We start from the raw sequence: 15,981 nt of genomic DNA, 5'->3' as shown, positions 1-15,981 counted from the left end.
TTTGTGGCTAAATATCAATGACATCAAAAACATATACTAAATTAAACAATGAATGAATATGAATTCTTAATGATTACATTGCTTTCTTACTTCCTTTGCTCTGTCTCTTTGGCCTACACAGCTAAGGTCAATGCCAATGCAAGAGTCAGTCCTTTCAGATGTCACACTCCTAACATACCACGTACTACATTAGATGAACAGTTACAACCTAACATGAACAACTACAGGTGTCACTCAAGGTTCCTCTCATTTAATAATATTGAATCCTATTTCACTTGTACTGCTTTAACTACACACATACTAATTACTCTTTTCAAACAAGTTCTCTTCTCAACTCCAGAGCAATATTATCAACCACTTTCTGGCCAGCTCTACTTAGATATACTACTTAGATATACCAAATTAGACATCCAAAACGAAAATGTTCTGCATTCTCTCTCACAGTAAATGGCATTACCATCCATCTAAATCTTCCTTTCTCTTTCTCTAATTTCTCACATCTCATTCATCAAGTCCACTTACTCAACTTTTTAAAAATCTCTCAAATACACCCACATCTCTCCAGCCTCACTGGTCACTGGTTTACACCATCTCCTCTCTCAGGACAGCTACAACAACCTTTTAAATGGTCTCCATCTCCCCAGTTGTGATCCCTCAAATACATTCTCTATACTGTGGTCAGATATTTCTTTAGGCCCCAAGTCTGATTATCATGGATCCCCAACTCCAGTCAAGATAAGATCCAAATTTAACAGCAAATAAAACCCTTCCTGGCATGATCCTTTTTTCTCCCTCTCATCTTACATCTCTTGCCACTTAGTGCTCCAGCCATACTGAAATATTCCGTTTTTCTTTTTTTCTTTTTTAACATACCATACTCTACTCCTTCTAGGTCTGTTTCCTTTTCTTCCCTATTCCCCTCATACCATACTTTACCCCCTCCTATCTGCCTGCTAATGGCTAGACTCCCTTCCTTGGAAAACCCTGCCTTGACACTCCTCTGACACCCCACTCCTGGATGGTATACTAAGTCATCCCCCTCGTGTTCCCACGGCCCCCTACAGTTAGCCATTTCTGACACTCTATAATAAATTTTTTTGTCTATCTCCCATAACTAAATGTCTTGAAAGGCGAGTTTCATGTTCCTTGCTGCTTTCCTAGCATCTTATATGGTAAGTGGCACATAAACCCTCAATAAAGATTTGGGAAACAAATGACTGGAAAAAGGTGAATTACCTTAAGCAACTCCACCACAGTTTCGGCAAATCCAACCACATACATAGCAACTGCAACAGCATTGGCAAAAGCGAAGATCAGGCCAATCGCACCGCCAAATTCTGGCCCTAGACTTCTAGATATTAAATAATATGCTCCTCCTAAAGAAAAGGAAAAAAAACACACCAAAAGTACTAATGTGAGAATTTAAAATGTCAATCCTTTTAATTACACAAGAGTTCACAAAGCACATGCCACCAGTGAACACAGCAGTTAAACTCACAGGCAAGTGGGTGAGCATATTTTTAGGAAGAAACACCCAGAAAGAATTCTTTACAACCCACTTCATTCATAACAGTTCTGAACATCCAGAGAATTCTCCTCATGTTAAATATAAAATCATCCTGCTATTTAAATCTCTTTCTCTTCTAAAACTTAGATTAAAATGTGTAACAGCCTCTTCCTCATATTCAGAGACACCAAGATCATTTCCCAATGATTTTCTAAGTAATATTTTTAATCTTAATGTAACATTTAAATTCACAATCGACATGATTCCAGTTACTTAAATTAGTGTGGTAATTTGCTGGTAACGTGAATACTAAGGCAAAAAAGAAAGTATCACAAGGAACTTAAAGAATAGCACATACTGGCACCCTTAACAGATATATTAATAGTTTGTATTCTAATAAATCCTGCCTAAATGGCAGAGTAGACAAAGACATTAAATAAGCTATATGAAGCAAGTAATTTTCTAACTTAAAAAACAAATCAGTATGATGATTTTGAGTCAGTCTAATGCTTAGTTGAAGTCACTAAGAGCTCTCCTAAAATTCTAATTTACTTCTGGCCTCTAGGTCATAATCAAAACTTAGTTTTAATAATAATGAAGTTACAATAAGTTATATACATTTTCTAGACACTGATGAAGTATTTATTCTTAAGACCATATAATGAAATGCCATTAAACAGCTTAATATTTATTTCTACTGCTTTCCCAGTATAATGAAGACAAACGCAACAACAGATTCTACAATTTAATGAAGTACTAAATGTGCAAACTTTATTTTGGAAATATCTGTAATAGGTTTTGTAGTTAATTTTTATCAAGTTTCTCAAAATATTATGTACTTTAAACCTATCCACCAAAACTTCCGTAGTAATTCACTTTACTAATTAATAATTTTTATCATCTTGAAAATTCTGAAGAAAAAGAATTGCAACCTGACCATTTAGTATTAGTCTCATTTTTTTTATGAGATGAAATGACTTAAAAATTTCCCCCAAATCTCTCTGAACACTAAAAATTCTAATGGACTTATATAATGACAATTTTAATTAATCACAAGGAAAATCCCTGGAATATAATTAATCACAGCCTACATTTAACAAACATGTTTTCAAAATTCATGTAAATTATTTCATTTAATCCCAATACCAATAATGAATTAAGAAAAGTATTATCTATCCCGATTTTATGAATAAGAAAATTAAGTCACAATAAAAGGTTAATTGACATCAGTCAACCATTCACATGTTTCAATAGCTGACAATACAAACTTTAGAATGAGAAATATCACCAAGAGAGCCTATAAAAGCACGGAATTCATTTGTTATGTGTTTAAAGTTTTGATTTTATGAAATTTCAAATCTTTCTATTACTAAAAAAATATATCTTCTTTTTTAAATTTATTTATTTAATTTTATTTTATTTTGGCTGCATTGGGCCTTTGTTGCCGTGCACAGGCTTTTGTCTAGTTGCCGCGAGCGGGGGCTACTCTTCGTTGTGGTACGGGGGCTTCTCATCGCGGTGACTTCTCTTGTTGCGGAGCACAGGCTCTAGGCGCGTGGGCTTCAGTAGTTGTGGCACGTGGGCTCAGTAGTTGTGGCTCGTGGACTCTAGAGTGCGGGCTCAGTAGTTGTGGTGCACGGGCTTAGCTGCTCTGCGGCATGTGGGATCTTCCCGGACCAGGGCTCAAACCCGTGTCCCCTGCATTGGCAGGCGGATTCTTAACCACTGCACCACCAGGGAATCCCCCCAAAAATATCTATCTTAAGGGGCATTTAACATGGGTAAAGATAAATGGGAAGGGAAATATGAATATTCTTTATATGAATAAAGATAATGGGAAGGGAAATGAATAAAAGTAACAAATTCTGACATTTCAGAACTATTTAAAAATCTTCTACCAATTGGGATACCTAAACTTAAAATCTAGGACCCAGTTTCATTACTTTTTAAAAGATTTTTATTTTTTTTAAGAATAAAAAGTTACACATGAAGAATATAAAAGCATCTGCTTATCGTCCTATACTTTAAATTCCTGATGAAAAGCAAAGTACTCTGCCCTATTTATTCTCACTTCCATTCCTGCATCCTAGAGGTAACCAGTTTTAAGAGCAGCTTTCTCCCCCTTTTTTTCCTTAGTAACAAAATAGATAGTATAAAAGATCTACTACTCTGAAAGACTGGTCTATTTACTAGCATAGAGTGGTATCTTAAATTAAAATTTTTATTAAATTTAAATTTTATTAAATTTTTAACTTAATTCTAGCAAGTACAATTGACTCTTGAACGACACAGGTTTGTACTGTGCAGGTCCACTTATACGTGGATGTTTTTCAACAAATATATTGAAAAACTTTTTGGAGATTTGCGACAATTTGAAAAAACTCACAGACGAATCACACAGCATAGAAATATTGAAAAGATTAAGACAAGGTTACATATGTCATGAAGGCATAAAATATATGTGGATACCAGTCTATCCTTACATAGGTATGAGTTGAGTGATATTTAATATAAAATTAATGTGTTAATTTTCTTAGTGTTTTATGTAACTTTGCTCTCAGAGAATTAATTACCGTTCAGTATGTGCCACATTTCCCCCCACCCCTCCTAATTAGAGAAACTGACTATCATCGCAGATAAGTGTTTTTTTTAAAATGTTACAATATTTACAATACTGTATTATGAATATGACTGTACTGTTATATGGCATAAAAATTGTACAATGATTCACTCAGTGTATAGGCTAGGCTATCCTGACACAATCGTATCATTATACTGGGTTACAATAAAGCAATCATATTGCTGCCTCTTTGTTATCAATGTATGAATTGTTATACCTGTAAATAAATACAAATTTCTTTCTTCACATTAGCCTCTCTTTTTTTAATGTTTTTTTAATTTCTCATATTTAAAAAAAATTTTTTGTTGGAGGATAGTTGATTTACAATCTTGTGTTAGTTTCAGGTGTACAGCAAAGTGAATCTTTTCATATTTATCTCTAGTGTTAGTAATATGTGTAACATACACTACACACTGTTTTGTATTGTATAAGACAATATTGATGTAGGTAGTGACAGATGATACATCTTGCAAACAGATGATGTAAAACTTATGGGATCAGTACAGTACTGTAAATGTACCTTTTCCTCCCTAGGATTTTCTTAATAACATTTTATTTTCTCTAGCTTACTTTATTGTAAGAATACAGTATATAATACATATATACAAAATATGTGTTAATTGACGGTTTATGTTATCTGCAAGACTTCTGGTCAACAGTCTATTAGTTAAGTTTTGAGGGACTTCAAAGTTATACATGGATTTTCGACTGCACAGGGGTCATCAGCACCTCTAACCTATGTGTTCTTCAAGGGACAACTGTACTATTATCATTCCCATTTACATATATGAAAATTAAAGCTTAGAGAAGTTAAATAACTTGACCAAGGTCATGCAAATAGTAAGGGAAGAAGTAGGCTTAAACTCAGGTCTCTCTGACTTGTGTGCTTACTCGGTACAGTAGGTATAATTAAATTAGCCTTTTTATTATCATTGAATAAGCTGAAGAGTATGAAAAAAATTATGATGAATTAAGAGGCAACAACAGAAAAAATACCTATTGTATTTACAAAAAAATCTACTGCTCAAGCAAACACGGGAAGTCAATATGGAAAAAATATCCTCATGGACTCTCATAATTTGGCCATAAAATGCCCTGTCTCCCGAGTGTAGAAGACATCAATGAGTCAGGTACGAGAGATACTTAAGTAGTGACAATACTATATACACTGGGTTCCATTATTACTACACATTGATTTGGGGACACATGCCCCTGAAGCTCTCACTAGATTTCAAATCAACAACCAAAACACTGACTAGGTTAATCAAGAGCCATATGATTACTGGCCATAAAATAAGTACTATAAATTTCAAAGAATTGAAATGAGACAGTATTACTGACCACAACAGTGTTAAGTTAAATGTATGGACTTCCCCTAAATATTTCTAAATTATGCAACACACTTTTAAGTAACCCACTAGTAAAAGAATAAACCACAGGGAAATTAAAAAGCGTTTTGAATTGAATGATAATGAAAAGAAAACATATCAAAATTAGTGGGATATATCTAAAGCAGGAGAATTACAGGAAATTTATAGTTTTAAATTCTTATATTAAAAAAATGATACTTCAATTAAAAAAAATAAATAAATAAGGTGAAATCATGATCTAAGCTTCTACGTTAAGAAAAGCAGAAAAAAGTAAGTAAATCTAAAGTATAAAAAAATAATAAAGAGTTAAAACCACTGATGCAGAAAACAATAAAGAAAAATCAATAAGGCCAAAACACACAAACTCCCTGAAAAATCTGTCAAAACTATAACAAGAACAGTAAACTGAAATAATCCTATAGCTATCAAAGAAATTAAATTTGTAATACACACACACACACACACACACACACACACACAACCATAGGCACAGGTAGCTCCACTGTTGAGGAAGAAATAAGATCAATTTTACAAAAACTGTTTCAGAAAACTGAGGATGAAGGAATACTAGCCAACACCCCTTAGGAGTTGAGCATAATCCTAACACCAAAACCTGACAAAGTTTATTACAAAAAAAAGAAAATTTTAGACAAATATTCCTCATGATCATAGATTCAAAAATCTTTAACAAAATGTTAGCAAGTAAAAAGTAGCAGAAAGCATAATATCTTTGACCAAATATATCTTCAATCTTTGTGGGGTTTATGCCACAAATGCTAGGTTATTAAGATTCAAAATATCATATCATTTGTGATAATAACAGAATAAGAGAAGAAACCCATATAACCATTTCAACAGATGTAGAAAAATCATGACAAAATTCAACATCCATTCATAATAAACACTGTCAGCAATTTAGAAATAGAACTGTCTCAATCTGACAAATGACATCTTCCAAAACTCCATAGTTAACATCTTAATAGTGATATATTGAACTCAATCCCTCTAAAACTGGGAACAGGCAAGGATGTTTATTCTCACCACTTCTATTCACCATGGTATTGGAGGTCCTACCTAATTGAACAGTGTGAAAAAAGAGAGGGAGAGAAAGAGGGAGAGAGGAAAATACTAAAGATTGGAAAGAAAGAGTATAAACCATCTCTGTTCACAGATGACATGACTGTTTATGTTTAGCAAAGTCACAGAATAGAGAACCAAGATATGCAAGTCTATTGCATTTCTATACACAATCATAAAAAAAAATGGAAAATGAAATTTACAAATACCATTTACCAGATGAAAAACATGACTGATGGGTAAATTTAACAAAACATGCAAGACCTGTATACTGAAAATATACATTACTGAGAGAACCAAAGACCTAAATAAATGGAGAGATATAGCATGTTTAGAGATTGGAAGATTCAATATTGTTAACATGACCATTCTTCCCAAAAAGATTTTTAAGAGTGAATTCCAAAGCCCAAGCCAGGCTTTTTGTTTTTGTAGAAATTGATATTGCTAATTCAAAAATTTATATGGAAATACGAAGAACCTAGAAGAGCCCAAAACAATTTTGAAAAGAACAGAGTTGAAAGACTTAGGACTTATAAAGCTAAGCAATCAAAACAGGGTAGTCTTAGAATAACTGGCATAAGAGAATAAACAAACAAATCAGTGGAACAGGATACAATACAGACAATACACAGAAAGCTGATTTTTCAACAACAGTACCAAAACTAATTCAACATGGAATAGATAGTTGGTTGACAAATGGTGCTGGAAGAAGTGGCTATCTATATGGGGGGGATAAGAGTAGGGGAGAGAAGCACAATCTCTGTCTCACATAATGTGAGGCTATTCATAGTTAAAAATCTAAAAACAAACTATAAAGATTCTAAGGGAAAACATAGGGAAATATCATCACGACCTTGGGATAAGCAAAGATTTCAAGACAGAACAATAAAAGCACTGGTCAATAAATAATATAAATAGATAGATAAATAAATCTGAGAATCTGGGCTTCCTCAAAATGGTAAACGTTTCCTCTTCAAAAGACATGATTTAGAAAACGATAAAAAAAGATGATGCAAGTCACACACTAGGAAAAATATACACAATACATGTTAGACATAAGACTTGTATCCAGAATATATTTTTTAAAACTCCTCCAAATCAGAAACAAAAAGATAACCCACTTTAAAAACTGGCCAAAGATATGAATATATTATAAGATAAGATATACAAGTGGTCACAAGCACATGAAAAGATGCTTATCATCATCATCATTAATCATCAGGGAAATGCAGTGGCGGTAAGACACTATTAAACCTCCGTAAACACAGCTATAATTAGAAAGCTGTAACAAGTGTTGGCAAGAATGTGGAAAAACTGGTAGTCTCATATATTGCTGATGGGAGTATAAAATGGTATGGCCACTGTGGAAAATCACTTGGCAGTTTCTTATAAATGAAAAGTATACCATGAATCAAGAAGTCATTCCTAGGTAGTGTCCCAAAATGAACAAAAACATACAAAATCACAAAGACTTGTACAAGAATGTTCATGTCAGCTTATTCATAATAACCTCATACTAAAAAATAGCCCAAATGTCCATCAATAGGCACTAAATAAACACATTTTTTACTATTACAAATATTATAGTGTTAAAATGGAATACTACACAGTAACAAAAATGAACAAACTACTAAAATGGATGTATTCCAAAAACATTATGTTAGCTGAAAGAGATGAGACATAAAAAGAGTACCTTCTATATAATCCAGCCTGGGCTACCAGTGAGGAACTGATTCCCAAGAAACTTTCCAGTGTGATGGAAATATTCCGTATTTTGATTGAGCTAGATGTTACGCAGGTTTACATGCTTATGAAAACTCACAGAACTGTAAACTTAAAATCTGTGCATTTCACTACATGGGAATTTTACTTCAGTAATGCTTATTTAATAAGCTATAAATCAACTGTCAACAACTAACATTTTTTAAATTGTACCATAGTCAAAATGAGATAGCAAGAAGTAATCATATGTTAGACTTCAAAAGAAGATTTGTGGAAAGGGGCATTATCAGATACAGCTTTCATGAATACTCACAACAACTGACTTCAACTTAAACTACATAGAACCTTTAAAGTAACATGCACAAAGATAAAAAACCCAAACAACTATACACAGGAAGGTAGGAGCAGTATTTACTAAATTTTGACCAGGGACTCTGGATGTTTGTCTAATAACTATGCCACAAAACAGACATTTCTTAAACCACATGTGGCTCTTAAAAGTTCTCATCACGAAGAAAAAAAATTTTTCCCTTTGGTATCTATAACAGATGATGGATGTTCACTAAACAATGTGGTAATTATTAAAATATATATAAGTCAAGTAATTTTATGCCCTATAAACTTGTACAGTGCTGTATGTCAATTATATCTCAATAAAAATAAAAATAAATCACACATGGCTCAATTTAGCACCACATGGCTCTATGTGCTAAGATAGACTAAATGTTTCATATTAATATGAAAAATATTTGAATTTTTAGAAACACTAACAAACCTGTTTAACTCCAAGTTAATTTCTTTTGGACTATTTCATCTTCATTTATTGTAACTAATGCTCACTCTTAGGCAAAAGTTGGACAACAAATCTTACTGTCCATTGTGATGCTGAAAAATCACAGCAAGCACGTGGTCTAGGACATCCTCAGTGACTCAAGGTTGTGGGTAACAATCTCTGAACAAAACCAAACTTTGACACACATTTTCTATCAAAATGAATTTCTTTCAAAGAGTAGCTTGAAGGCAATTCAATTTAAAATACAAACTACAACTACGAGGTAGAAAAATGAACACATTTAAAATTTAATAAAGTCTGAAAGGTAATAAACTCCAGTTTTAAACAGTTTTGCGAAGTGGCAATGTGATGGTTAATTTTATGTGTCAATCTGGCTGGGCCCTGGAGCCCAGATATGTGGTCAAACATTATTCTAGATGTTTCTGTGAGGGTGTTGGGCTGAGATTTACATATAAATAATTCTTTCTACCTATGTACACTTCCTATTGGTTCTGTTTCTCTGGAGAACCCAGACTAATACATACACGATACAAGGTAAAATGCAAATCATATACCAACAAAGGTCTTGTATACAAAATATATAAAGAACTCAAAACTCAATAGTAAGAAACCACAATAAAATAAACTCAATAAATATCCTCCAAAACACTGGGCAAAAGATTTGAGTATAGAAAGAAAACTATTCAGCAATTACTGTTCAGAGTTCATCTGGTAAGATTAGCAAACACTCCAGAATCCTTTATTTGTCAGAGCGGTAAGCTACCTACTTCTGTACACTCACTTAACAGTTTATTCAAAGACACCTTGTATAAAATTCTGAGGAACAACTTTAGGAATGCTATGGGGTGACAATGGATCCAAATGGATTCAACATCCATTTTAGTCATTGTTCTAGGAAATATATCCTAATACCCTGGTTAACAAATACACAATAAGGAATCTGCCTGTTAACATTCAGTAAATTTCCTCTATTCTGTTGCCATTATGAAGCCAAACAGGAAAAGGCGAAGTGACAAACATGTAATCTTCAGACCATAATTTGGTACTATGTTATCATTGTGACTGATCACTTGAATACGTTAAACTTTTAAATCAAAGACATGTAGCTCTAATTCTGCAGCAGACAATTCGGGAACCAAGTTAAAGTATTTTTAATCATTAAAGACTGGCAAAATTGAAAGGTCACCAAATGAGTCAAAGAGAAAACCCAAGCCAAATTATTTACAATTACTTGCCAGATTCACGTTTGAGTTACTTGTGGTGCATAAGTAGTGCTTTACTGAACTGAAAACACAATGTTATGTTTAAGTCTAATAACTCATAATACAACAGTTATAGAACTGCTTTTATTCTTTTTTTTTTTTTTTTTTGGCCACACGGCATGTGGGATCTTAGTTCCCCAACCAGGAATTGAACCAGTGGAAGTAAGGAGTCCTAACCAGTGGACCGCCAGGGAAGACCCAACTGTTATAGAACTGCTTTTTACAGCTTCTTCAAACATTTCACTGATCTGAAAAACTACAATTTGAAATAAATTAGCAATAAAAGGAAAGAACTACAGAGCTGAAATCTAATTTACAACTCCTTGGTTGGTAATGATAGGAACTGATAAAGTTATACAATGGGCTAAACAAAAAAATCTGACAATCAATGATAATCTGATTTTTTACCAATACAGAGAGTACTTTCTGTCACTTACAAGATGTAAAAAATGTTAGTTTTTCCTCACTTCCAATGGTTTGGCTTTACCTATATACAAAAGTGAGGAGGTCAATTATTTCAGAGAAAAGAAAAAGATACCAGTATGTGAAGGTAATTCTGACATATTGCAGACATTTTTAAAAGATTTACCAGTAGAATTTGCATAAAATTTAATTTTGTTTAAAAAAAAGTATGTTTCATTTTTGCATAATGCAACATCAATGTTGTATGACATCAGACAATGTATGTCAAAGACCATGGTACCATGCCTAGCAGTTAGATCTAAAAAAATAACTGTCCCTATTATCTGAACATAAGCCCCAAGAAAATAGGGTCTTGTCTGGCTTGCATTGTTACAAAACCAGTGCCTGACACAAAGTGCTCAACAATTATCTGTTGATTGACTGAAATACAAGGAATATAAAAATTTGATCTTAGTCACTTATGCAGATTTCTATTGACTTTAGATTCTCAGAACTGCCCATCACAAATTTGATGTAGCCTGGGCTTTTATGTGAAAGTGTACTGACCTCTGTTTTTAATACTCCAAACCAGAAAGTGGTTGAAGAACTGTTCCCTTCTATTGCTCAGTTCATATAATACACTATAATCCAAAAGCAGAATTTACATTTCCATCTTATGAAAGGTTGTCTGTGGTTGTCCTCTATTTCATAGATGAGTTGATATTCAGAGGTTAATTATCTGAGAACAGAAGAGACTCTGGTCTGTGAAATCTAGGAAATGCAGACCTGAGTGACAGTGGCTGCTGGCCAGCGTCATCTAAGTTGCAGAACCTGTTGCACACGGTCCAAGGAAATTCTGTAAAATCCAAGATCTCAAGGACACTGGGAGGATTTGCAGAACAGGAAAGAGCTCTGGGCTCCAAGGTGCAATAATCTGTAGAGCCTGAATGTGTCTGCTAGGGCAGGGAGTATGCCAGTGACTCCATCAGCTGGTTGCTGGTGCTCGTTTTATTCTGTAGAGGCAGAGGACCGAGGGGATGGTTCTCTAACCTGCCACCAGTAGCTTTAAATAGTAACCCCCCGTATTACTATAGTCTAATCAAGATTGAGACTCACAATCTTGTATTTTCTAAGTTTAGACTTTTTTTTCCAGAAACCCTGAATGTTTCCATATTATTTTTATCCTAGACTTCATAATTGGACACTATGACATTTGTTCACAAGTTGACAGTTAATTTATATTTTTTAAAAAACTACACTTTTCTAGATTGGTACCTGTTTAATCTCTAAAATGTACTGTTAAAGCCAACGTTAAGGCTATTTAGTAACATTAAATAGCTGTGGCATAAATCACCCAACACTAGGAAAAGTACACATTTCACACACTTACATGGGGTTGGAAGTACATACCTCACAAAACAAGAATAAATTATTATTCAGTGTTAATAAAAATACATGTCATAATTCAGTTAAGAGTCAAGATAAATAAAACAAATTAAAATGTCAAGCAGTACCTCAAAATAGTTCTCTATATTAATAACTACGCACTCAAGTTTAAAAAAGGGCTCTTCAGACAGAAATTAGTAAAGAGAGCAGCCACAACCTCTCAGCAACATTTTGGGTAAAATACTTCTTTGTTAATGCCCTTAAGAGTCAACTTTCAGTCCACAGAAAATTAAGATGGGTCTTCAGACATCTCTGTTCCCGTAGTATTCCTCCATTTCTCCTATCTCTAAGTCTTTGCACCCTGACCCTCCAGATAGCTCTAGCTCTACTGCTCTCCTCTTACGCAGCCCTTTCAAGGAAGGAAGTCAAATTAAGTCCTCAGTGGTTGGGCTAGAGGGCATCCAATGCAGGCACCCTTGGTCCCATACTACTAAAAGATAAAAAGCTTATTGTGAAGAACAGCAAATAAACTGCATCTATACATTAAGTCTCTTAAAGTTTGTTTTAAACTGTAATTCCCTCTCTTTATTTTTTGCTCCTTGGAAAATTTTACTGAACAAGGATTCCTTGTTCCAGAGAGATTCCTAGTCTGGCATTTGCTGTCGTCATCCTATAGTGTCATTTAGTAAGTTCCTCTCTCCCCTGAATACTCTATGCTTCCTGAAGCTATAGGCATGATGTGATTCATATTCGATATTTCACAGGTAGTCTTATTAAGTAAAGCATTTACAAAGTTGGAATAGTCCCTTTTCTTCTTCACTTATTTTGTAGAATAATTACACAAAGGATAAATCTCTCATCAATTTTTTGCTTACAATGAGTTCAGGTAAGGAGTTTTCACTCAGAAAACTTGATTTACACTAGATTCTTTATCAATGTTCAAAATAAGTTAGTTCTCTAGCATTCTTCAAAGGTGAAAATGAGATTTTTGTGTGTGTGTGATGTCTGTGAACCTAGGGATTTTATGTTTTCATTTAAATCAGTTATTATTAGTAGTAGTATTGCTGTTCTATCCAAATTTAAGTCTGTGCTAGTTTCTTCAAGTTGGCTCCATGGTCCTTTTGACATGAAACAAGTAGGCTTTGTTACCTTCTTTACTTTTTGATGTGAAAAGATGTCTAGACTTCTCTAGTACATTTCCTATCCAGATCTGGAATCAATGCTTTCTCCAAGGTTCCCTGGTTCCTTTGAATGGAAATACACAATGTGGGCACTAAGGGTGTTCACTGATACTGGGTTGGTCATTTGTTACACGTGATTTTTGTGGACAGAGCTAAGAAATATATACTTTTGGGATAAAATGTGTGAGTCATACTGATACTTTCAATTTAGAACCATGCATACAGAAAACAATGTAATCTCACCAGTTTTATACCTATATCTACTTTCTCCTTTGTGGAAATACTGTTTTTCCAAGAAACCAAAATAAATCCTGTTAGGGGTCTCCAAGTCTATGAAGCAGATGGAGAGGAGACACAGGGGTTTACATTTATTGCAAGAATCTCCAGGAACTTTCACTGCAGATGATGCAGCTCATTTATTATTCTATAAAGGATCAGCCAGCTTTCTAACATCACTAACTGATCTAAGTGAAAAATGAATGCCTTCTAGCAAAGCTTCAAAGCATTTGGTCATTTCTTTAAATTAATAGCTTTCTCTTTTTCTATAGGTTTCATTATTTCAGCAAGTGTATTTACTTTGTCATTTATGAACAAATGATAACAGAAGAATTCCAAATTGTATAATCCAATTTTTTTTTCTCTATAGTTAGTTACTTTGCGAACTATCATTTTGAGGGAACTCAGGCAAAACTGCAACATGTGGTACTTTGCTGGGACACATCTTCATGTACTCCATATTCTCATACTTCCTTGGTGTCCAGGACAGAAGACTAGATACAAGTCTCTGAGGTATTCATAAAAATATATGAAAACTACTGGTAGTATTGAAACATGAAATGGCTTTTTAGTCACAATGCAGGAAAATCTATACTTTCCTTAAGTTTGCACTCACACAGAGAACAGAATGGGGTTTGTGCTGACAGTGGGTCCATGCCCCACTCCCCTTGAGGCTTACAACCTAGATTTGAAGGGCTGAAGACAAGGAGAAATTTTATGATGATTTGCTGATCCTCTCAAATGCCTAACACACCATCCCATTTCTCCTCCGATGTCCATTCCCCCATAGCAGCAGAATGAAATGAAGCACGGGGCATCCAGTTACACAAGAAACCAAGAATCTCTCAGCACTGTCTGATTAATTGTTGGACATAACCACATCTTGGACCCCAATTTGCTCAACCTGGATTCAGGTACATATAAAACTTCAGCCAGCAGTGATGCATGCTCAGCACAGTCGTAACTATAGATGTGAGCTGCCAGCTTCCCTGAGGGCCGTAGTGATCTGAATCCTCTGGTATATAAAAAAATATGAAGACGACTGGGGAAAAATGAAAACCTCAATCTGGTTCTCTCTTTCTCCAAGTACTAATGCAGAAAAAGCAGAAATTGCATGTATATAATGTCAAGTACAGATCTGCAAGATAGTTGAGGCAGATGGAACAGGTAGATTCTTTTCTCAGTTGATCTGCTATGATAAATTTACAGGAGCTGGTATACATTTTCTCTTCTTTCTCTTAGGATCTTCTCCTCACTCCAGCTGAATGATGAGCTTTTGTTTGGAAAATGGATTTCTTTTCTTCTTGTTCTCCGGGGTCCCAAGGCCATTATCCTGGTGTCCTGGGTGTTCTCCCTGGGAAGAGTAAAACCTCACAAGGCAGGTCTTGTGGGCTCCAATAAAATAGGCCTCAGGGTACCCAGAGAAGAGAGCTAGAGTTGAGGGCATGGATTCAGAGTCCCAGGTGTAACTCACACAAGCTATTAGACCATGAGGAAAGAAATCTGCCCAAGTTTCCTTCAATGGGGAGGAATGAGGTTACACCTGTACAGTACTGACCAAATGCAGGATGCACACCACTGATCCAAGGGCTGAAGCCTGGGAGAAGGCAACAAGGGGTGCCTTGGTGGAGAAGAAACCTAGTTAGAAGCTCCATTCTTGCTACCAAACACACTGAACACCCTGAACAATCTGAAGCATACATGTTTGTGTATGGATCAATTTAAAATTTTATATTCAAAATATTAGTTAAAAGTACTTGATAGAAACTTTCTTGCCTATATAGAACCTGATATGTTGCTTCTTTAAGGTAAAAAATAATTAGAGATATTTTTAAATCTCAATTTATTTAGTGTCAGTAATCCAATGCTGATGATGTAAAAAGACTGAATTTACCTCCTCGTACAAATCCATTAGTAGCTATTGCCGAAGTAGACAATCCTGTGATAGTTGTCACAACAGTGGCCATTATTATTACAAGGACTGACAGACCTTTAGCGAAAAAGAAAAGAGACTTGAGAATACTTACACTCTCATTTAAACCTGCCACATCTAGAACTGGTTAGTCTAAGTATACTGAATTTACATTATAACCTATAAATTATCTTACTTTTATCTCATATTAGATCAAATCAGAATTACGAAAAAAGTGACATTAAGACAACAGTCTGATACAAAGGAGAACATAATGTAGAATGATTCCAACTGCTTGAATTTTATGAGGTTCAGAGACTACACATGCACACAGCCACTTTCCCTATTCATTCTCAAATGAATCAAGCAGTATGTCACTTCACTTACCTATTCCAGCTTGACCCACAATCCATGACAATCTAATAAAGAGCATTACTCCCCAAATGTTTAACATACATCGTACCTAGAAAAAG

The 15,981-nt window shown here is 34.5% G+C and overlaps 1 protein-coding gene across 2 annotated transcripts in view; it reads right to left on the bottom strand.

The window, feature by feature from the left end:
* Positions 1-15,981, bottom strand: part of SLC12A2 (solute carrier family 12 member 2) — a 109,677-nt gene that overhangs the window by 64,010 nt on the left and 29,686 nt on the right. For both annotated transcript variants that reach the window (XM_036847195.1, XM_036847196.1), the window contains exons 3-5: positions 15,896-15,971; positions 15,491-15,586; positions 1,237-1,376 (exon numbers count right to left, since the gene is read on the bottom strand). In XM_036847195.1, the coding sequence (XP_036703090.1) occupies positions 1,237-1,376; positions 15,491-15,586; positions 15,896-15,971 (312 nt within the window). The remainder of the gene's footprint in view (positions 1-1,236; positions 1,377-15,490; positions 15,587-15,895; positions 15,972-15,981) is intronic.

Source organism: Balaenoptera musculus, chromosome 3 (assembly GCF_009873245.2).
Source record: "Balaenoptera musculus isolate JJ_BM4_2016_0621 chromosome 3, mBalMus1.pri.v3, whole genome shotgun sequence".
NCBI lineage: Eukaryota > Metazoa > Chordata > Mammalia > Artiodactyla > Balaenopteridae > Balaenoptera > Balaenoptera musculus.
This window is presented reverse-complemented; position numbering and strand designations above follow the sequence as displayed.